This window comes from Apus apus, chromosome 4 (genome assembly GCF_020740795.1).
Source record: "Apus apus isolate bApuApu2 chromosome 4, bApuApu2.pri.cur, whole genome shotgun sequence".
NCBI classification, from domain to species: domain Eukaryota; kingdom Metazoa; phylum Chordata; class Aves; order Apodiformes; family Apodidae; genus Apus; species Apus apus.
In genome coordinates, this window is record NC_067285.1 from 81,175,300 (window position 1) to 81,198,731 (window position 23,432).

Here is a 23,432-nt window from a genome sequence, read left to right on the forward strand (position 1 = left end):
AGCTCAGGAAATTTAAAGAAGTTTGTACTTGAATTAGGCCTGATACTCATGGATGCTCATGTTCTCTGGTGTGTGCTTATTCTTCAGTTTTTTGTTTGCATCTATGGGTGCTGAAGAGTGATGGGTTGATATGTCCATAGCACTTACCCACAATGACTCCAAGATTTCTTTATGGAGTAACAGCTCATTTAGAGCCCAAACTATATTTTATGCTTCTTCACTCCAACAGGAATATTTAATTTGAGTACACTATAGGTATCCTTATAGAGATACTGCAATAGTAACATTGAAAAAGGTCCTTGTGCACTGCTCAGGAATAAATCAAGGACTGTTTCTCCTTTTGTGGCTTTTCCAACCAGCTGCTCCTACAGGCAGTAATTTTTTGTGTCTGTTATTGAGTCCATTCATTACAGAGCCTACTGTAAAACTGAGCTACCTTACCTTAGTGTGCCATGGTCACAGAAACCATCCTATAGGGATGGCCAGCATCATAGCTCCAAAACTGTATCATTTCTGTAGGCACTGAATTATACTTGGTTGAGATTTTTTGTTGCCTAAAAATATTATCACCTTGTTTACCAAGAACGTAATTTACGTAGGTTCTTGGTGAGAATCTACTCTTGACACTGGCAGAACATGTGCCCAGGATGTATTTTTGTCATAGAATCATAGAATCATTAAGGTCGGAAGGGATCTTAAAGATCATCAATTTCCAAGCCCCCTGCCAGGAGCAGGGAGCCCTACCACTAGACCAGGTTGCACAAAACCTCATCCAACCTGGCCTTAAAAGCCTCCAGGGATGGGGCATCAACAACCTCCCTGGACAACCCATTCCAGTTTTTCACCACCCTTACAGTGAAGAATTTCTTCCTAATATCTAACCTAAATCTCCCCTCTCTCAGTTTAAAACCATTACCCCTTGTTCTATCACTATCTTCTCTGATGAAAAGCCCCTTGCCAGCTTTCCTGTAGGACCCCTTCAGGTACTGGAAGGTGCTGTAAGGTCTCCCTGGATCCTTCTCTTCTCTAGGCTGAACAGCCCCAGTTCTCTCAGACTGTCTTCATAGTAGAGGTGCTCCAGGCCTTTGATCATCTTGGTGGCCCTTCTCTGGACCCTTTCCAGTAGGTCTGTATCTTTCTTGTGCTGAGAGCACTCCAGGTAGGATCTGACCAGAGCAGAGTAGAGGGGCAGAATCACCTCCCTGGCTCTGCTGGCCACACTTCTTTTGATGCAGCCCAGGATGCAGCTGGCTCTCTGGGCTGTAAGCTCACACTGGCAGCTCATGTCAAGCTTCTCAACTACTACCACCCCCAAGTCCTTCTCCTCAGGACTGCTCACAATCCATTCTCCCCCCAGCCTGTATTTATGCCTGGGGTTGCGCTGACCCAGGTGCAGGACCTTGCACTTGGCCTTGTTGACCTTCATCAGGTTGGCATTAGCCCACCTTTCCAGCCTGTCAAGGTCCCTCTGGATGGCATCCCTTCCCCCCAGGGTGTCAACCACACCACACAGCTTGGTATCATCAGCAGATTTGCTGAGGATACACTCAATCCCACTGTCCATATCTCCAACAAATATGTTAAACAGCATTGGTCCCAATACTTACCTCTGGTTTTCTTCCTTCCAGCAGTTCTAAGTTTTAAGAACCTTTAAGTTCCATTCATATGCAAACACACCCGCTTATATATCTTAGTTTTTAGACATCCATAATTGTGGGAATCCTGTGTCTTAACTCATTTAATGTTTTGAGAGTTTTGTCAGTCTTGCTAAATAAGCAATTGTATCACCAGACCATGCTCTATTTCAGTGCTGTACATTTTGCAACAAACAAAGGGAAAAGTAACTTTAGTTAAGATTTTTACAGCTACCTTTCAGGAAGAAAACAATAATGTAGTCATTACATCTTCTGACTGTAGAAGAACCACTTACATCTAGAATAAAAAAATACAAAATGGCCTTCTGAGGCTGATAACGGTTGTCCAGCTGGCTACAGAAGTTTCTATTTTCTCTGTAATTTTACTATCATATTTGAGTCATATAACTGATAACCCAATGTTGAGCTAAGTCTCATATTTTTCAGACCAAACAAGATTAATCAATAATTTTGCAGAGCCATTTCAGAAAGGAAATTTTACTGTGCTTCACACAGTGGCATAGAGTACTCAACTTAGTGGTACTAGATAGCTCTAGCCACATAAGTACAGAGGAAGAATGAAAAATGTTTTCTCAAGTTATAAGGAGTCAGATTCATAACCATCCGTCACTCGCCTGGGCAAGTTGCTGATAAACTCCACAGAAAAATAACAAACAGCATATCCCTGTATCTTGGCTGGTGAAAATGAGATTCTTCTTCTGATTGATGTTAGTGGAGAGGCTTGTAAAAATGCATTTCCAGCTGATTAGTTCAGAAAGTGTCAATCTCGTGCAGTTTTATGACCTGCAGACTATACTCCAGATGTACATTTCCTTTTTATAAACTAACAAAGATGAATGATGGAATTTGAGCATGTCTTTGGCAACTGCACCAGATATTGCCTAAGAGGCCATACAGAAATATAAAAAACCCAGATCTATGCTTTTAACCATCAGTATCCCCAGCTTTGACACTGATCCAGGCTTCCAGCGTTAAAACCAGCAAGGGAGGTCAGTAGTTCAGCTAGGAAAGTATTGTACAAGAATGAGACTAGAAAATCGCAGGAGTCACATATTGTTGAAGGTTGGAGAGGCCTCTGGAAATCAGCTGGTCCCACCCCCGGCTCCAAGCAGTGTCAGTGTCACCATTTAACTTGGGTTTGACAACAATGCTCTCTATCCCCTCTCCCTCCCACCCAGGTAGGGAAGGAGAGAGAGAAAAAGAGACTTTGCTGGATTGAAAACTAAACTACACAGCTTTAACTGAACACTAATGACAAAAGAAAATATATATAATTATATACAAATATGTTCAGATATGTGCAGAAGCCTCTTGCCTCCCCCCACCCCCAGCAACTCCCCCAGCACTCTCCTTAGCTGGGAACAGTCCCAAAAAATCCCAGACTGCTGCTGGAGAGAGAACAGAATGATGAGTCAGGAGAGCTCAAGCCCAGGGGTCAACAGTGACTGATGGCCAGAGTCCTCCCCGGACACCAGCCATGGACGGAAGAGAAGGGAAGAAGAAGCAGGAAGGAAGTTGCCTTCTGTGATCTCTGACCTTCCTCTGAGCTTACGTAGATATATGGAATGGAATATCTCTGGCCAATTTTGCTGTCTGTCTAACTCAGCCTCCTACAGGGGGGTCATAGATCTCCCCATAGTGTCCTTGAAGACCCAGCAGTTAGAAAATCATTTCACTCTTACCAGTCTTAGTTAGAACACGCTGGTGCTAGTTAAAGGAAAGCTTACTGAAGGAAAAAAAAATCAGTAAAAGGAAAACTGGCTTCATCCTGGCTCAAATGAGGACAGTCAGCTAGAGCAGGTTGCTCAGTGCTGTGCCTAGTTGTGTTTTGAGTATCTCCAAGGATGGAGACTCTCACTGTAAAAAAGTTTTTCTGATGTTTAGACAAAATTTCCTGGCTTTCAGTCTGTGCCTGTTGTCTCTGGTCCTTTTGCAGAGTGCCACTGCAAGGTGGTCTTTTTTACACCTTCCCTCAAGGTATCTGTACACATTGATAAAATTCTCCCCCTGAGGCATCTATTTTCCAGGCCAAACAGTCTCAGCTCTTTCAGCCTTTCCCAATAGATGAGGTGTGTCAAGGCCTTAACTGTCATCATGGCCCTTCACCAAGCTTTCTCTGGTATGTCCATGTCTCTCTTGTACCAGAAAGCCCAGCCTGCACACAGCACTCCCAAGTGTGGCCTCGCTAGTGCTGAGGAGAAGGGAAGGATCACCTCCCTTGACCTCCTAATGCCAGTGTCATTAGCACCCTCTGTGCCGCAAGGGCATGTTGCTGGCTCATGTTCAATTTGGTGTCCACCAGGACTCCCAAGGACTTCTCCACAAAGTTGCCTTGCAGCCAATTGATCCCCAGCATGTATTGGTGCAGAGAGTTGTTCCTCTCCAGGTGCAGGACTTCACACTTCTCTCTGTTGAACTGCATGAGGTTCCTGTCAACCAATTTATGCCATCTGTTGAGGTCTATCTGGATGGCAACATGACCCTCTGGGATTTCCTCATCCCAGGAAAAACCAATGTTCTTTCTTCTCTTAAAACAGTTTAAACTTTGATATACTTAATGATGACTTTTTCATCCCTTTTATTTTCCCTGAGCTGACTTCAATGTCAGCAGAGTTAAATAAGAATTTTAGATGTGCTAAAGAACAGAAGTCCCAGGTCTTTTCTATTTTGCCAGTTCTCTAACTCATCCACATAGCACAGCAATCCTTAGAGGAATGTCTTTAGAAGATCTCTGTTTACTTACACCCTTTCAGCGTATGATTGAACAAAAATGGGTGATATTTTCCCTTCAGAAAGAAGCTGTACTCTAAAGCTAGATTCTTTTGTGAGAGAAGCAGTCATGCGTAAGCTTCCTCTGAGTGCTGCATTGGTATATTTTTCAGTTTAGTGCAGCAAGCAAGCTCCCTCTCTAATCTAAATTGAATAATAAAATGTTTGAACTATTTCAGTCTTGCTGTTCTTCTGGGGAAACAATTACCAGCTATGTGATACCGTATTATATTCATCTAGAAATTTTCTGTAGCTGACATTTCCAGGTTCATTTTCCTTACAGCTCTACTTACAGCAAATTAGTAGTTATCAATTTGATCTTGATTTTAATCTTTCACTAAATTAGATTTCCAGTGATGTGACAGATCTAATGCTTGTTATACATGAGTATTTCAGCACATAAGCATAAAAGCACCCATGTGTTTAAATCTTGTTTATACTGGCCAGCATTCCTCATCAGTTTATGCAGAATAAAATCTAAATGTTAGATACAGATTTTGTTCTCCCATACATTTGCATACAAAATAATTGTGGAAATTGCCTTTGCCACCAGCAACAAAATCTTTCTGCCAAGGTATAAAGGAGTCCACCTTGATAAATGTGAAATATAAAGTTACTTGCAGCATAGATACAGCAAAAAACTTCAGAGAGACAGCAGAGTGGGAGTTGCTTGTTTCTTTTCTCCAGCAAGCCAAATAACCTCAGATTAAAGCTACTTATACCCACCTAAAATGTTTAATATTTATAAGTTAACTGTGCCTTCATTTTCTGGTTTGTTCAGCATGTTTTTAGAAAAGTATCAAATAAATAGGTTTAATTTATACATTATACTGAGTGTATTCAGCTTGCATGGATTTCCATGGGAGTTTCAGAAGTCAGGGGAAACAAACTCCACAACTGAAGGTGAATTCACTACAATCTTAATTATTAGTATTCTGTCACACTACATAATTCTTTTAATCTCTTTGCTGGCTGTTTCATTCACATGCAAAGGGACAGGAGGAAGAGTTTGTTCATTTCTGTGACTTTCTGCCAACAGATGGGCTAGTCGACTGTATGGATCCAGACTGCTGTTTGCAGAGTTCTTGCCAAAACCAGCCTTATTGTCGTGGACTACCTGATCCCCAGGATATTATCAGCCAAAACCAACAGTCACCATCTCAGCAAGCTGCCAAAGCATTTTATGACCGGATCAGTTTTCTCATTGGAGCAGACAGCACACATGTCATACCTGGGGAAAGTCCTTTTAATAAGAGGTAAGCTTGACTCATCATTTACTTGTGAATAGGAAAGAAATCGAAGAGTGTTTGAGATTCACATTCAGGAGAAGATCCACTGTGACTGCAGATTTCAGGGTGTGGACTTTCAACAGAGACTTTTTCTCTTAATATATCAAATTGCTTATTTTGTCTCGTTTCCTGCAAAATTCAAATTGCCAGTGCTAGTAGGTTACAGAAGGTAGTTGCCATGCTTAGTACGTGTATTCTAACAGGGCACTTCATTAATGATTAAATAAATCTTTATTTAACCAGTTGATTGGGCTAGCACAGTTGGAAATAGATCAGAGCAATGAAAACTTCAAAAGGAAAAGCAAAGCTGCACTTTTTTAAACTGAGCTCACTAAGTAATATAAATTATGATTTAATGTAATAGAACTGTTAAGTGCACAGCAGTATAATTGCATAAACTATTTGACTGGTGCTCTACAAAAATAAACCAGTAACAGGAAACAGGTGTCTGGGATCTAGCTGAGTGAAGGAAGATGATTTACACTAGAACTACTGCATTTGCAGTAATTTAACAGCATTAATGTGTTTGGGCACAGCAGTTGATTAAAAGTTGTTGCACAAATGTTCCTTATTGCTCTTTTAAATTTTGTACTTCATATTCCCTGCAGTTTTACAGATTGCTTTGATACTAATTGAAAAGTACGTTGTTCTCTAAGAGTCTGCCAGGGGTATGACTTACAGTGGGAACATTTAGAGTTTATAAGTTCTTAAAATTCTTAAGTGAATTTCTGGTCTCAGGAACTCAGTACAGACAGACTGAACAAAAGTAAACCAAACAATATTGAAACAAAATTGCTGTCAGTACATGTTGAAGCATTTGTTTTTATAGTGTAAATTATATGAACTTATAAAAGGGTTAGAGTCTCAGAAATGTTTTTTTTAATGGTAGTTAATACCATGTAGCGATTCGTATGTGTGTGTGTGTGTTCACTCTACCAGCTTTTCTTCATTCAAAAGAGAATGAAAAAAGCAAGTCTGTAACTTGATCCCACATCTTTTTCACAGTCTTGCATCCGTCATAAGGGGCCAAGTTTTAACAGCTGATGGAACACCACTCATTGGAGTCAATGTCTCCTTTCTACACTATCCAGACTATGGATACACAATCACTCGCCAAGATGGAATGTAAGTTCCCTTTGAAGCACTTCTCAGTCATAACAACTGCAAAGCCCTTAATGAAGAGCTGCTTGGAAAAATAAGATAGTAATAAAATAATTAAAAGACATTTTAAAAGTGATTGACCAAAGTTGGACTTTGTACATTCTTCAAATGTAAAACATGATTATTATATACTTTAGAAGAAAAAGGTCTTGCATAATTTAAACACAGTGTCCCAAACTCCCCATTCTTTTAGTGCAGTATTATGTAATATAATTTAGTTGGTTCCTCCCTTGTCCCAGTAGAGCCACTCTAACTTCAGAGCAGTATAATGAAATGAAAATCAGTTCATAAAATGGAGGCTGTTGGATGGCTTTGGGTATTTGCTGACTTGGTAGCCCTCTTGGTGTTTTTTTTTTAGGTTTGACTTGGTAGCGAATGGTGGTGCCTCTCTGACCCTGGTGTTTGAGCGATCACCGTTCCTGACACAGTATCACACAGTATGGATTCCCTGGAATGTCTTTTATGTCATGGATACCCTGGTCATGAAGAAGGAAGAGAATGACATTCCTAGTTGTGATCTGAGTGGATTTGTAAGGCCAAACCCAGTTATTGTGTCATCACCTTTATCCACCTTCTTTAGAATTTCTCCTGAAGATAGTCCCATCATCCCAGAGACACAGGTAAAGTGCTTCAGATGAATAGCATTGTATCACAGGCTAGTGTTAAGCACCCATAATGAGAAGAGTGGAAACTGCTGTTAAAAATAGTTAATTCTAAGTGCTAAAAATTTTAAATGTTATTCTTTTCAGACCAATTTATTTATTCTATTGGATGATTTTTGATATTTCATCTGAAAAAAATGAAAAAAAAAGGTAGACAAGCTGGATGTACACCAGAGTCTCCTTGTGTATATTTGTTTGCATCATTTAATTTACAGAATGTTTTCAGCAATCAGGCACTGGGCCATCAAAATGGACACAATGTAGTACTTTTTTGACTGCTCTCTTAATAGAAGTGCAGCTCAGAAACTGAAAAGAAAGGTGGTTTTCAACTATGTCTAAAATACCCATACAGTTAAATTTATCTTTTTTATAAACCAAAGTAACTCTAGGACAGATTTACAAGCCGGTGTACTGTGTGCTAGTCTACTTCTTCAGAACTTGTAATACCTAAAGTAACAGTTAACATCAAAACCTTGTTTTAAAGGGAGAAAGCTGTGGCTGGAGTATTTTGTCTCTACCACAGATGAATTAAATTTCTCCAGCTCAAATGACTATTCACTAATACAGTCTTCCTTAACTCTTAAAGCATAGTTCATTTCAAGAAGTAATATTTATCTCATTATTGATTTCTGATAAAACTTCCCTAATGAGACAGCATGCTTTCTGCCTCCCTCTCCTCTCCCTCCCCCTCCTTTCCCTCTCCTTTCTCTCTCTCTCCTTTCTCTCTTTTTCTCTCCCCCACCTTCATGATGTCATAATTACATGGGGCAGTCTTTTTGCCGTCACTAACAAATGTCCTTGTCTCTTCCAGGCAAACATAGAAAACGTATTAAAATGTTTTCATGCAGAGCTCTCAAGTGCAAAATCATTAAGCTGTTCATGGTAGGAGCAGGTTTAAAATAAATATGTAAGGAAATTACAACTAAATGCTCATACAAATCTAGACTGTGCTAGAAAATTGTTGGTTTTATCCTCACTACCATTTCTGCACCTTTCATAGTTGCAAATCAATTAAAAGAAAGTATTTGCATAACACAGTCCACTGAAAAACAGCTGAGTTGCTTGTTTTGGCAACAAATGATAGATTCAGTTCCTGAAGTGATAGAAAATGGCTTAGATAGATGGGGTATAAATCAAGAAAACAGTAATAATACAAGAATGTCAGAAAATATGTCTTTTCAAAAACACTTGTAATGTCTGTGTAAACAAGTCATTTCATGAGCAGTGGGACTAATGAAGTCTGGATTCCTACGAATTCCCACTCATTGCTATAATTCCAGCTATCTGCCATATCCACTCCTTCCCCCACAGACTGCATTCATCTTTCTTCTCGTGGGAATACCAACTCAACTACTTTTTGCCTACCTGAACCTTTTTTTTTTTTTTAATAAACCCTGAAGGAACTGAATTATCATTAGAAATTTCTGCTGTTTTTTGAAATGTGGTTGAAATTGACTACCAGGTTCAGAAGTTGTGAGGTGAAAGGTCTGACAGGCAGGACTGTGGTGTCAAGTTGATTTCCCAGGAAAATGAGCCAGAAGGAAAGATCGTATTGTCAGTGGCTCCTAGGCAGTTGGTGTTGATGGGTCATTTATGACAAGGTAAAAACAGTATTGTCATTATGTATGCAAAAATCTGATTCCAGCACTATCTTAAAAAAGAAAAAGTCAAGGAGTATCTTTCTCTGTATTCTCTGCTCCTCACACACGTAATCCCCTGCTTCAGCAAGTGGGATCTGCACAGCTGGGCCTAGCATGTACCCATTTAGGGTCAGATTCCCCTTGGAACTGCATAATGCTTAAGAGTCTGTCTCCCAAAAAATTTACTACTCTGATACAAAATGAGCAGAACCAGTTTCCGTTCAAAACTGTCTGTTCAGCTCCAGTGGAGCTGCTGTAGATCTTTCCATTAAAAAGGGGCAATGCCAGTTTAAACTGTGGGAGACTGGATGAAGGCACAGAGAAGTAAACTGTTCCCCCTGTTCCTTCAGTCAGTATTAGTCAGTCTGTTCGTGTGGTGTGATAGGACTCACTGTCACATACTAGAGGAGAAAATGATGTGCTGCTGTAATCATCATCGCCTGAAGTGCTTTATCATCCCTTGTAGATAAGGTTTCCAAAAGAGTGTACGTAGTGTATGAATCCCAAATTGATCAGAGCAGGAATTAAAGTCTCTACCACAGAAGCAGCACAAAAGAAAACTGGAAAAAAAAAGCAAGCAGGGGGAAAGAACAAATGCAGTGAGTTAAGGGGTAATCACAGACCAAACAGATCATTACTCAAGAGGGATGACAATAAATAACATGTTAACTAAATTTGGACTACTTAGGCATGACTTTATCTACTTTTAATTGCAAGTTAGCATGCTCTGCCTAGACTTAGCTAGCTGGAATTAATCAGTGTGGAACAAGACAGTAAACTGCATGCAGAGGAGGGAAATCGGGTTAAGCTGGAGCTGCTTATATGTGTTAGGTAATACTGTTCGTGTCCTTTTCTAATATAACACATATCTGTCTGCAACATATTGCAGTGTGGTCTGGCAGAAACCCACACATGAGTCACAATAAGCAACTCTGAAATTAAGGTTTTTTGTCTCTCCTTCTCCTAAACTTCTATTGTCAACTGTTGCATATGCTCACAAGATGCCTTCTATGGGTTCCAAGCAGCTTGTTTCTGTCCCCTCAAGTGCATGGGAGAATGAAGGCTGAAAAATTTTCCTTCAAGTTATATGTTAAATATTGCATGCTTTGGTTTTTTCCCTCTGCCATGACTGTCTCACTAGTGGCAATATTAGGCAGCAGAAGTTGGCAAAATGTATTTACCCAGAAAAATTCAGGGTAAAATATGAGCCTCAGTTAATTAATAAAAATTATTGTAACTTCAGCACAGCCACTTTTTCAGCAAAGAAATTAATCAATTTTATCATTTAAACAGGCACTGTAATAGGACGCATAGATATTGCAGTATTACATGGATGCTGCATCCCAGTTCCACTTAGCTAAAATCTCCCGAACTTTAAGTTTGTACTGAGAAAAAAAATTGTATTACTCTTAGAGCCATAGATCTCCATTTATACATCCTTGTTTCCCAGCACATTTTCTGGTTTTCTTCTCTTTTGATTTATTCTTTTACGGACACTTTTTTAGGTTTATACCCACTGCAGCATTTTCCTATCCCTCTTCTCTGTGATATCTCACCAGTGTTTTTAAGTCTAGAAAAAACAAGTCTTCTTCCCCTTTTCATTTATCTTTCCTTTATATTGCTAACTCAAGGTTATTTCTTTATAAGTTCATTTAAGAGCTTCAGTTGTAGGGGAAGTTTAGGGGGTTTTTATAAGGAATCGATTTTTCCATCTTGAAATGAGCAGTTTCAGCTTCTACTTAAAAAAGAATAATTGTACTACTCCTTGTTCTCAATTTTTGTGTAATACTTGCCAATATCTACCTGTATCTAAAAATGCCATCTTTACCCCTCTCAAAGCAAGATGATGTTACATTTTAATGCAGCAGTTCAGCTGTTATTTCTGGACAAAGAACTTTTTTCAGACATTCAGACTAAAGTTTGCACTCATTTGTGAAATTTGTTTTAAAATCCTCTACTGAAGTTGCTCATTTTGAAAAAAAAAATAAAAAAAATAAAAAATTACAGTAATGCAGCAGGCACCTTTCGCTCTAATTGAATTAAATTCCTTATTCAGGGTTCTTAATACCATCAGAGCATGTCATCTGAATCATATTATATTCTGGAGCAGGAAAGCATTCCAGAGCCTGGACAGCCTTAGTCCTGCTGGCCAGAAGAGATGAGGAGCCCTCTGCAATTTATGTGACTCAGTCAACAGCTTGAACTCTCAGGACAAAAATTTATGTCTTTGTGAAAATTGAGATGACCCTTATCTCAGTCCTGTAGGTTAAATATTTCACAGCTGTCCTTCCAAGAAGCTTGATAATCCATAAATAAAATGTCAGCCGTTCAAATTTGGTAGTTCAGTCCCCTTGGGGTATCAGCCTTTCTGAAGGTAGTAGTTTGATACTCTATCTGGAAAAGGTAAAGCACAGAGAGCTTGGTTGTGTTGGTGATTCCTGATGTGACTTTTATATCCAGCAACTTTCCAGATTGCTTTACAATTGATGTGTTGTCATGGCTCCCATAGGATCCTCTCTGCTGTGACTGATGATTCAACTTTCAAATGAATGTTAAACTGTTTAATTCTCTTTGTAGTGTTTCATTCTGTGAAAGATATTGAGATGCATAACCTTACCTCTACATTTCTAAAGTTCTCAAAAAAGTTACTACAGGGGATATTTTATGGACAGAAGGAAGTTACAAGTCAGGTTTCCAGCAGATATTTGAGGTTTGTGCAGAAAATAATAGTAGGGGTTCAGGTTTTGTTTTAAACCTCACTGAGAACTGCATGAGTGTCCTAGTTTCTGATAATCCAAATACACAATGGAATTTCTTGGAAATTGAAACTTCAAGGCGTCCTCTTTATTGCCTGTTATCTCAGCCAAGAGTACTCAAGACCACCTAAGTGTTTAACACTGCTCTTCCACAGTTGCAATTGTAAAAGAAGCCATTGTCATAACAGGAGACCAGTGAAGTCCATTAAACTGTGTCCTATTACAAGCATATTACTTCTTTTTCATGGTTACAGAGACCTCCATCTGTTAGACTAGTTTTAATGTGTAGTATATGGGAGTCCTGCTGATGTCTTGAGGAGGAATTTGTCTTTTGTTCCTAGGTGGTTTGTGTTTTGCCTTCAAAGTCGTAGAAAAGGAATACGTTCACAATCACTTATCTCTCCAGTGAGAAGGAATTTTTTTGGTGTAGAAAAGATTGGCTTGTTTCCTGGCTTAGATACAGTGCATATTTTGGACTGAGGGAGAGCAGACTAGCTTTACAAACAGAAATGATGCCATTGTCACCTCCTTCCAAGTGATGGTACTGCTTGTCATTTCTTCTCACTGGTGGCAGGTTCTTGGTGGGGAAGAAAGGAACACTTGAAGATTAGGAATTTGGAATTTTTAAATCTGAATGTAATTTGTCTAGTACCTTCCAATTCTTTCTTTATTTCATACATCTCTGTTATAGTCTTACTGAAGAGGAAGAGTTGCATACCTGTGTATATCAGATGTAAATAACCGTTTGTGCCAGACAATGAGTCAAAATACTAATTTTTTTTTTGTTACTGTTATTAGGAAGGAGATATGATTAATGCCATATAAATCTTTATTGCCCAGCAAAGGTGCTGACATAGAGGATGGTGTAGTATCTGTTGCTCTCCTGAAGAGCATAAAGCACATTATTTGACCCTGTTCAACACGGTTCTTTAAAAGCAGTGTCCAAGGATTTCTGTAGCATAGAGAGAGCTAACTTAGCTCTTACTTAGGAGCCAGCTTTTGGTCTCACAGAAGTCTAGTATTTGTGACAGTGCTCTCCCTAAGTCTGCTTTATTAATGTTTGGTCTTCAGTGTTTAGGACTTGGAGACAGGAAAGTAAAATTAATCTTTCCAGATGTACTTCCCCAAGAGTGGTCCTTTGACACCACCAAGGCTCTAGGCTTGTGCTTCAGATCCTTTGCCCTCTCTTCCCACCTAAGAACCATTATATTTATAAATATATCTAGATACTTTCTTCTTTTTCTTTTTCTTTTTTTTTTTTTAATCAATAAGCTTGGATACTTGGTAGCTGTTCACCGGAGGTCCTGGCTGTCAGTGTTTGTGTCCTGACTGAGGCATAGGACACTATAGGCTGTCTTAGTCCGTGTTACACAGAAACCTTTCACATCCATCCATCACCCACAAAAACTCCTCAGCTCTGAGGAAAAGACAAGGTAGAGGGGGTGGGGTAGGAACCTTTTAAAAATAAAATTGAATCATTGCACCTCTCTGAAATGAGAAAGTGGTGAGCTGATGTCTGAGTAGTGAATATTGATCAAGAAATATGGAAAAGCTTTCCCTGAGGCATCCCACTTATCTATCTTTGAAATAAATGGAAGAATGTTCTGGTTTAAAGTATTTACAATCCATAGGTAATGCAGATAATAAACCACCTAAAAGTCCTTCCTGCTCCTGCAGGAGCAATTAGACTTTTCAACCCAAATCTGAAGCTCTGAGGTCCTTAGAGGCTCTACTGCCTTTATTGTGTATCATAGTTGTGATGTTGTTGCAGCGTAAGAAGGGGACGTTTTCACTTAGATGAGAAATGCTTTTGGGTCTCTTTTTGGAAAAAGCAGTTGGGAATGTTTTCCCTCTCCTGTGTGCTTCTTTTACCCCCATGAAAATAAAGGAGAGATCTTTGAAATCCTTCATCAGAAAGTATCAACTAAACAGCTTTAGTATAACAAAGAATTTAGACTTTGCTTTTAATAAAAAGGTGAAATGTTGTTATTTACTGATGTATTTTTTTAGTTATTAAATGAGGGTGATACTTCCTAATGGACTGCATGTAGCATCATGTCAGGCCTCCTTTTATGATAGCTGCATTGTTCTGTTTAATTTCAAAATCATTAAAAGCTGTATTTTTTTCCTGCCAATGCATAGGTACTTCATGAAGAAACAACAATACCAGGAACCGATTTGAAGTTATCATACTTGAGCTCCAGGGCTGCAGGATATAAATCTGTTTTGAAGATCACTATGACCCAATCTGTTATACCATTTAATTTAATGAAGGTTCATCTGATGGTGGCAGTGGTGGGAAGACTTTTCCAAAAATGGTTCCCTGCATCCCCAAATCTAGCTTACACTTTCATATGGGATAAAACTGATGCATACAACCAGAGAGTCTATGGATTATCTGAAGCTGTTGGTATGTGTGTTACGGAAATTTTTGCATTTCTACTGTTGTCTAGAAAATATAGAAGCAGAGCTCAAATACTTGTATCCATTAAGTAGAAAATGTTTAGCAGAATAAGATGAGAAATAACAATAGATACTAAAATATATTAGAAAATGCTAATCTAAACTTTGAATTATAAGAAAAATAGTCCTTCAGAAGGAAAAAGAGGCCACTTCTAGTTCTTCCCCATGAAGTAGCCCTCAGCCTAATAATACAGTATGGTATTTCTTCTGCATGCTTCTCATACTTCAGAGCACCATAGCATTCTGACATACTTGTCAAAATGGCATTCTTCAGTACTATTATTTTAATAACACAAGATTATTTTCTAAAGGATTTTGGAATTCTGTTTAGTATTTTCAGTACATCTAAGGAAGCCATAGGGATTTTCAAGTAGCCTAGGAGAGCAGAAACGCTTATGTAGTTTAAAGAAATCACAGTCTTTAAACTTTTCTTCTGAATGAGATCCTATACTTAATGAGGAAGTTTACTGTTATTTCAGTGTCTGTAGGTTATGAATATGAGTCTTGCTTGGATCTAACCCTCTGGGAAAAGCGGACTGCCATTTTGCAGGGTTATGAACTGGATGCCTCCAACATGGGTGGCTGGACATTGGATAAACATCATGTATTGGATGTTCAGAATGGTAAGAGGTTCATTTTCTTCTTCCTAATTTTAATACTCAACTGACCTGCATATTAGGTGTATCATTCTAACTCTTCAAATGTTTTCTTTGTTATTTTAAAAAAGGAAATAATTAAATGTTTTGCATATGGTAAATGCTTTGAGCTTTATAGTATATGTCATGTTTCTTCATCCTAAAATACATATGCATTAGTAATTTAATCTGACAGCGTCAGCCTGTGTTAGATATGCTTACAGAAAAAAACCCTACCCGAAAATGTTGAAATTGTTTTTAAAAATGGAGTGATGCTAAAAAGACACTATTTCTAAAGCAATTGTAGGTGTCAGCATTGTGATTGGTTGTATGTTTAACAGTACGTTGAACAATGTTTTCACTTCCAGTTTCCACAATGCGTGAAAATTGAACAGCAATAAGAAACAGTCCTGACAATCAGAGAGCTCTTCACTCCCGATGTTAAATCCCTCATTTATACAAGGGGTGTTCCCCTTCATGACATGATATCCCCAGCCCTCACACAGCTGCTCATGGGAGCAGTTAGCACATGGGTACCATCTCTTCTGGGGGATGAGCACTCATTTACACTCTCCTTCCCTTTGAATCCTTCCCTGAGGTGAATCCTCCCTGGGATGCTGTGGTCAGCTCAGCACACAGCAAGTGATAAATGATGCTGCCTTGAGTCAGGGAGGACACTCAGATCTCTTGTTTCAAGACAGAGTTCAGTCACTAGTGTGTGAGTCTATCTTAATTTCAGTGAAAAGATGAGGAACAATACACATTTATAAGAGCTGTGCCTTAGCACCAAGGTAAATTTGTCTAGTGTGCTGTCTCGAGGGTGCTGTGCTAAGAAAACCCCAACTAAACACTGCACAGGAGGAAATCTGGAGAGATTGGGCTGAAGCATGTAAGAAAGGAGAAATAAACAGAGTTGCATGGCTCTGGTTGGGAGGTGGTTTTTTATGGATTTTTATGCAAAGGAGGAGCCCAGAAGTAATTCAGCAGGCAGAATGTTACTTCTTCTGTGCCTGCCATCCTTCAGAGGGCTGCCACTAGTACATGAGCTTATTTTGTGTGATATGCTGATAGCCACCTAAAGCATTGCTACTGATTGGTAGAAAAAGAAGGTAATCAAATCAAGGGAAAATGTGTCATTGTACTGAATTTAAAATGTAAAAAAAACCCTGTGCCAATTATTGTAAGGTAATCCACCTAAAAATGTAAAGAGCTATAAATATATATATATATATATATATATATATATAAAATTGATTCTGTTCACAAGGTAAATTGATGGTGGCTTTAAATTATGCTCAAGAGTACCTTTGACGAGTAATGACTTTTCAAAGTGACATGTGTCTAATTGAATAAAAGGAGAGTTATAATGACACAGTGGATGAGCTGAAGAAATTTATTCAGAAGAGTGTGCAGACAGTGTTTGTACAGACATCCCGAACCACTGCAGTAAATAGTCTAATGTACATCTTTGAGTCTGTGATAATAGAGGAGAAATGTGAAGGACCTATTTTTCAAGGTAACAACAGAATAAATCAGGTGCAAGAGTGCACTATGCTGACTTTTTTAATTCCTCTGATGAAAATTATAGAACTGAGCTATTTCAGGCAAAATTATGGTGCCATGATTGTCATAAATTATGCAATCATAGGAGAAGGGATTTTGTATACTGTTAATGCATTCTGGTTTTAACTATTCATGAAAAATACATTCTTCCTCTTTTGATTTAGATTAACTTATTTAGATTACTTGCCATTAGGTTTCTGTAAACCGTTTTCATTCTTTCCAATTGTATCATGTATATTGATTTTACATGTATAATCTCCCAAATTTTATAGCATTAAAAACTATTAAAGGCACCTAAAACAGTTAAAGAGGAAAGCAAAGTATTTTTTCTCCTATCTTTCAGTATAGAGAGTGAATTTTGGGTTGGGGGAGAGAAAGAGGAATAAATGCACAATTTTTCTAAGCATGTCAAAAGAGAAATGTATTTGTCTACCCCAGCCTGCCTCTGAAACTCTGGACACACAATCAGTAAAGCACTTATCACTCTGAAGTACAGTGTGACATGTGGTTTACATGGATTATATAATGGAAAGACATATTGTGACTTACAAGTATAATAATAGCTGACCATTTGTAGAGTACACCTCAATGGATTCATTGAGAGGTACATTAGAGGGTCCCAGCAAAATTTTAACAGACTGTAAATTCACACTTTTTTTTCCTGAGATTGAAGATTTAGCATAAAGCATACATTTTTCTTCTCAGATTTCCTATGGAGGCTATAAGGAGGAAAAATACTGCTGGCGCATTGCTTTGTCTTCACAAAATTATTGTTCCTTTCATGCCTCAAAGCAGAATTAAGTTTAAGAGGCAGGTTGGCCTGGCACCACATTTTTTTTGTTGTTTTGACATTTTTAATAACTGCCTATGACTGCAGACATGATATTGAGGCAGATTTTGTTGCCAGAGGTACATTTTTATTGTGAGCTGAGTAAAGAGTCTTTTATAATGTAAAATTGAGGCTATCTCCAACTTTTTTAACTAGCTCTTTAATTAATATTTACAATTCACAGCAGTAATCCACTTCAGATTACGTTTCACATAATATTCAAAATTAGTTACAGTAGAGCTTTAGTAATACAATTTGCAAATACAGTTTTTTCTTTTTTATAACATATGCACAGTTAGAATTTCAGTAATTTCTATGGAATTTGAAAACTGAAAGCTCTGTTGCTTGAGGTGGTGAAACGATTAAAGTCCCTAAAATTCTATTAATCAACTCAAAGAGAATACTTAGAATACATAGTAATCAATTTAAGTGCATACATTCAAAGTTTTTATAAAGTTTTTTGTTTTGTTTTTGTATTATCTGTCAGGGATCCTCTACAAAGGGAATGGTGAAAATCAATTTATATCTCAGCAACCCCCAGTTGTTAGTAGCATTATGGGCAATGGAAGACGACGCAGCATCTCCTGTCCAAGTTGTAATGGTCAAGCTGATGGTAATAAATTATTGGCTCCAGTTGCCTTAGCTTGTGGGATAGATGGCAGTCTTTACGTGGGAGATTTCAACTACGTTCGGCGGATATTCCCATCTGGAAATGTAACTAGTGTTCTGGAGCTAAGGTACATTTTTCTCCCATCTCAGACTTTTGCAGTTGTGAATTGCTATTGCAAACTGAAGTGTGAAATAGATTTCTGACACTGCGTAAGTTAGTTTCCAAATGCTTTTAGGAACAAAACAAGGTGATCCGGAAGCTTTTAATAAATTTGAAAAAGTATTTAAAATAGAAGTGAAAACATTTTACCCTTGTAAAATATTTTACCAATGCAAATCTAAACTGTGCTAATTTAATCTACCCTAAGTAATTAGACTGTGGATTTTAAGACTTAACCTACATAGTCAACATGACTGGACTATAGATAATCAGTCACCACTTCACTAATGATACAAATGTTGCCTTATTTTCATCTTCTAACATCCTTTCTGAATGTTTTTCTAATAATGTTTTTCTATTCTTTTTTACTTGCTCCCACCAAGAAATAAAGATTTTAGACATAGGTAAGCATTCCTTAAAGAAGATTTATCTTTTTCTATCTGTTCTTTTTCTTTCTTAACAAATGAATGCTTATAATGGAGAAGTCATTCCTGAGATATATTATTAGAAAAGAGGAGTATTTTTCAAAAATAATGAGTTCATATGTTTTAGTTATGTCAGCTGTCAGGCTGTATCGTCCTTTCGGATACGAGTTCCTCTTTTCTCATCACTCTCTGTCCACAGTCAGGCTTCTTTTTATGCTTGTGTATGCCCTCCTTTGCTGGCAGCACTTTTGCTGCTTCTATCAAAACTCACTCATTAATCAGATACCTCAAATACTATGAGAATGGCATTTAAGAAATACAATTATGAAAGTATAAAGTGACTTCATTTCAGTAGCCTTTTGATACCTTTCAAGGTCACATTTAACAGATTTGTTTCTCTAAAAGTGAACTTCTCTTAATAATGAAAGTTTAAGTTGTCCCAACACAACTCCAGGAGTTAAGATTCTGAAGTACACCAAGATTCATAAGACTGGTCATAAAAACAATAGTAATCAGAAGGATTGTAGTACAGCATTCATCGCTGCAATAGTGGCAAGAGCAGGATAGAAGAAGGTAGATGCTTAGAATTGCTTTGCCACAGCATCCATTGCTGATAAGGAGAGAAAAACAGTTATGCTAAAATCTCGCTGAATACATGAAACCCTGCAAGACTTTGTGGTGCAACTGTTCAGTACAAGGCTTAGCAGCCCCAGTTTTCCCTTTCTCTCCTTTTTTTTGCTGCAAATCATTTTCCTTCCTTGTTTTTAAACAAATGCCAGAGTCATATCTCAGTTTTCCTATATTTTTTTAAACTCACTTTTCATTGAGCATAATTCTTTATGAGGAACAGTTTTATGTTTTTAAAAGTATGTTTCAAACGTATTAGGCAAAAAAAAAATCAATTACTATGTAAGATGTTTGCATTGATGTTAATGATCAGAATTAGGAGCTGATGCACAGTCTAGCTAGTTTTATGTTATTTTCTAAGTCCAACTCAAAGGCAGTCTCCTCTGCTTTGTGTTTTTAGGTTTTCACTATTAACATGCATGGGTTCCACTGTAAAAGAATTATATTCATTCTGTTATCGCGAAGTTGTGATTACAGCTGGATGTGACGTTGTCTTGGCAAATATGTGAAATAAGGAATAATACTCAAAATGGGAATCTGCAATGGACCAACAGGACTAAGGAATGGATGCATAATTAGATTTATTTCACTGTGATTTAGTAGTGACGCCCCCTCCTGTCCCTGGCCACGCTGTGGTCACAGGCTGAGCTGCAGCATTTCAGAAACTAGACCCCTGCATTTAAGAAAGTTGGTGAGAGAGAGCACTGAAGCTTTTCTCCTTTATTCATGCCTATACATGCAGAAGCTCCAGGTAGTGAAATTGCAATCATACTGTACAAATTAGTTTAACAACATTTTCATGGGCCTTTGTAGCAGCTGTGAAGTGGGATTTTCTCCTGAGGTAGAAGGAGGTGTAGAAGACTGTGGAGAACTGGCTCTTCATGAGTGGTTGTGGAGCCAGTGGGCAGGAGATGTGGAGCCCAACACGATCTGCTATGACTTTGGGAAAATATTGTTTGATGGGAGAGAAAAAACAGTGTCCACTCAGCCTTAAGGGTTTGCAGCCCAGAGACTTCCCAAACCAAGAGTGAGTGGCATGTTTATGCTTAATATTCCCTGAAAGCTTTTCTATGAATGGAGCTGATTTTTATGTAACAGATGTAAACTTTTAGCATCCACCAAATCCTGTGGCCATGGGGTCCCCCAGCTTAAGGACACATTGTGAGACCAAATGGCTTCCTCTGTCTGTGTGAAGTCATGCAGAGCCCTGTGAAATGCTGAGATTTGTGTTTCAGTTGTGATTTGGAAAACATCCCTCAATGTTCCACATCGCAATATATAATTACTAGGTATCAAAACTAAGAAAATGCACCAAAATATGTATTCCCCAATTGAAACCAATGAGCAAAGCCAAATACTAGTTCAGATCTATTATCTGTTCAAGCATTCGGCTTTTCTTGCCTATAAACACAGTGCTTCAGCACAGGGAATAGTGTGCCTCCCACCTCAAGGAGCCTATACTCTAAATTAGAGAGACAATGCAGATCAAATTTATCCTCTCCACATACCAGTGACCTAACATTTTTTCAGTCACAAAGCTGGACCCTTTATACACGCTGCTGCCTCTGAGTGATTAATGCTGATCGGCATTAATGGAAGAAGTAATTTTTAGAAGGACTTTGAAGACAGGGAGGTCATTTGTAGGCTATGGCATTATCCCAAGTTGGTAGAGAGCTAGAAAAAGTTTAGCAAAACAAAAGCATTTTTGAGGCTGTATCGTTTAGAAGACACAGAGTACATGGGAGAGAGAGAGGAACTGAAGCAGAGAAAATGTTTTTTTAAAATTCGTGGATGGAAAATAATGTAGGTGCTCTGACAGCTGAAGAATTAAAAGATCAGTATAAGCAAGAGAAAATTAGACAATGGGAGATAGATCATTACAGCTCCGTGTGTGTGTGTGTGCACTTCAGATTTGAAGTGCTGTGACTATTATTTGGCATAGATAGAGAAGTTTAATTTATAGTCATTTGTCTTTGCAGGAGCCCATGTTGTTATGTAACTGCATGTTTTCCAGAGCTACCAACAGCCATTAGGCAAGACTGAATGAGTCAAGAAGACACTGACTGTGGATTTTACTTCTTTGCTTTTGTTGTTATTGGTACAAAGCAGAAGCTTAATATTATTTCAAGCTACAGTGAAATAGAATAAACTCTGTTCAGCTTTCCAGCTGCTGGCTGCTTACCCCTGTACTATTTTTGAGATCTGCATAGTGTGCATAGATGTTTTCTGGCTAGAAAACAAACATGGTTTTCACAGGAGAGTTATTCAGTTCTTCAAGTCATGCTTTGCTCCTGTGAATTAATATGTTTTTTCTATCAACTAAAGCTACCTCAGCTTTTTAACCTTCACTTGAAAAGAAACGCTGAAGTTGAGCTTGTTGTATTATCTCAGAAGGAAGCCATTAGACTTTTACATATAACAAAGTGGAGAATTTATATTGAATCAATGTTAATATCCTATACACTCCCAAACTTTGGGGTTGCATTATTTTTATAACATAAGAAAATATCCTTAAATTATCAGCTGTATTTTTTTGTTTTGATGAGGATACACTGTTTACTCTGAGAACTCATCTCAAGTAAGAGCTCTGTGATTTTCTTTTAACTGAAATAGAGAAATTTCTTCATAGTTATGAAGAAAACAGCTTTTAAAATTATTTTGGGGAAGAAATAATTGTTAAGCATATATTCTTTCATTATTGATTGCATGACTTATTCCAACAATTGACAAATACAATAGAGGCAATGTTAGATGAGTCAAAGAGAAGTACTTTAATTTAGATTTTAGCAGTATAAGAAAGGACTTTATTTTAAATTACAATGAAATAAAATTTAATTGCACATTTCACATTTTGCAATGTGTTTATATTTGAAGTTTCTGCAAAGTTTCTTAAAGACCAAAGTAATCATGTAAATTGGTATAATTTAATTTGCAGTCTATGGAGGTATAAATAATTTGTACACTACATAGTTATCATATTAAATGATCCCTGCGTAAATTAAGGTTTTGAAAATATCCTTAAACTATTTAGCACACTGGCAATAATAGATTTCTAACAGACAGAAATTTAAAGTGAGCCTCCATGTAATTATTTTCAGACATGCTGTACAACACTTAGCTCTATAGCAGAGCTTTTTAAGAGGTGCTAATCACTGTGTATTTGATTTCATTAGTCTGCTACACTTGGTTTCTTCATCCTGAACCAACATGTTAAAAGTCTTAAAACCAAAGAAATTCCTATTTATGCAACACATTTTTTCTGTGTTTTTGTAATTGGATAGCTGTAAAAATCTGTCTCTGCTGAAAGACATCAATTGTTCACATGTTGTTCCTGTTGGTCTCTTGTTGCTTTTTCCAAGTGGCAGTACATAAAAATGTGTTGCATTAGCACAGTTATGTATTTACAAAACGTGAAGTATAACATTCTGCTAACAGATGTTTGGCCATCACCAAGATGGGTAGGTCTGTTTAAGCAGCACTTTCGCAACCATCAGAAGTGGGGCTGACTGTTCTGACACTCTGCTTCAATACATTAGCAGAGCATTTGAAATTACCTCCTGTATTTACATGACCTTATTTCATCTCTTTGTGCCATAAATTAGGTCAGGAATCCCAACTGCAGTGGGTTAAGTTTCTACATCCTAATATATCAACCCAAAAGGTACTCTCCAGGGCTGGTTTTTTCACCAGCAGGGGAGAAAAGAGTAATTCGCAATTACGTGGCACCAGTGGAGAGGCAAAATGTACGTTTCTGGGAAAATTGTTAGCAATATATATTTTCACTGTAATAAAGACTGTATTGGCATAGTTAGTGGTTTTGTGCCAATATGTACAGCTATTTGAAATATGCCTCTGCATTAAGAAGAACGGAAAAGCTCCGCTCAGTGCTCTGGTGGAAAAGATGACATTTCCTAATGTGTTAAATCATGCGTATCACATCTTTGAAAGCAGTGGATTAAACAAATACTTATGAAGAATGTCTTATCTCTTGCCTGTGAACTAATAATACGAGCTCTGCCTGATCTGTTTATGGATTATATAAACCATGTACCCCAGCAGCCTTACAGAAATCATAATAAAACAGATAGGGTGATAGCAGCAACAAAGCGTTAAATGAGGGCTGGGGTCCTGCTACAAAGTTTGGAACTGGATCAAGGTCCCCAGAGAGCCTGGGAGTTCTTAAACTCCA

At 37.9% G+C, this 23,432-nt stretch overlaps 1 protein-coding gene across 11 annotated transcripts in view; it reads left to right on the top strand.

Annotated features, from left to right (window-relative positions):
- The window catches only part of TENM3 (teneurin transmembrane protein 3), a 503,658-nt gene that overhangs the window by 442,291 nt on the left and 37,935 nt on the right, over positions 1–23,432 (top strand). For 9 of the 11 annotated variants that reach the window (XM_051617407.1, XM_051617409.1, XM_051617410.1 and 6 more), the window contains 7 exons: positions 5,464–5,680; positions 6,719–6,838; positions 7,233–7,494; positions 14,075–14,342; positions 14,875–15,018; positions 17,910–18,159; positions 18,575–18,595. In XM_051617407.1, the coding sequence (XP_051473367.1) occupies positions 5,464–5,680; positions 6,719–6,838; positions 7,233–7,494; positions 14,075–14,342; positions 14,875–15,018; positions 17,910–18,159; positions 18,575–18,595 (1,282 nt within the window). The remainder of the gene's footprint in view (positions 1–5,463; positions 5,681–6,718; positions 6,839–7,232; positions 7,495–14,074; positions 14,343–14,874; positions 15,019–17,909; positions 18,160–18,574; positions 18,596–23,432) is intronic. The other 2 variants (XM_051617408.1, XM_051617417.1) reach the window with 1 other exon arrangement.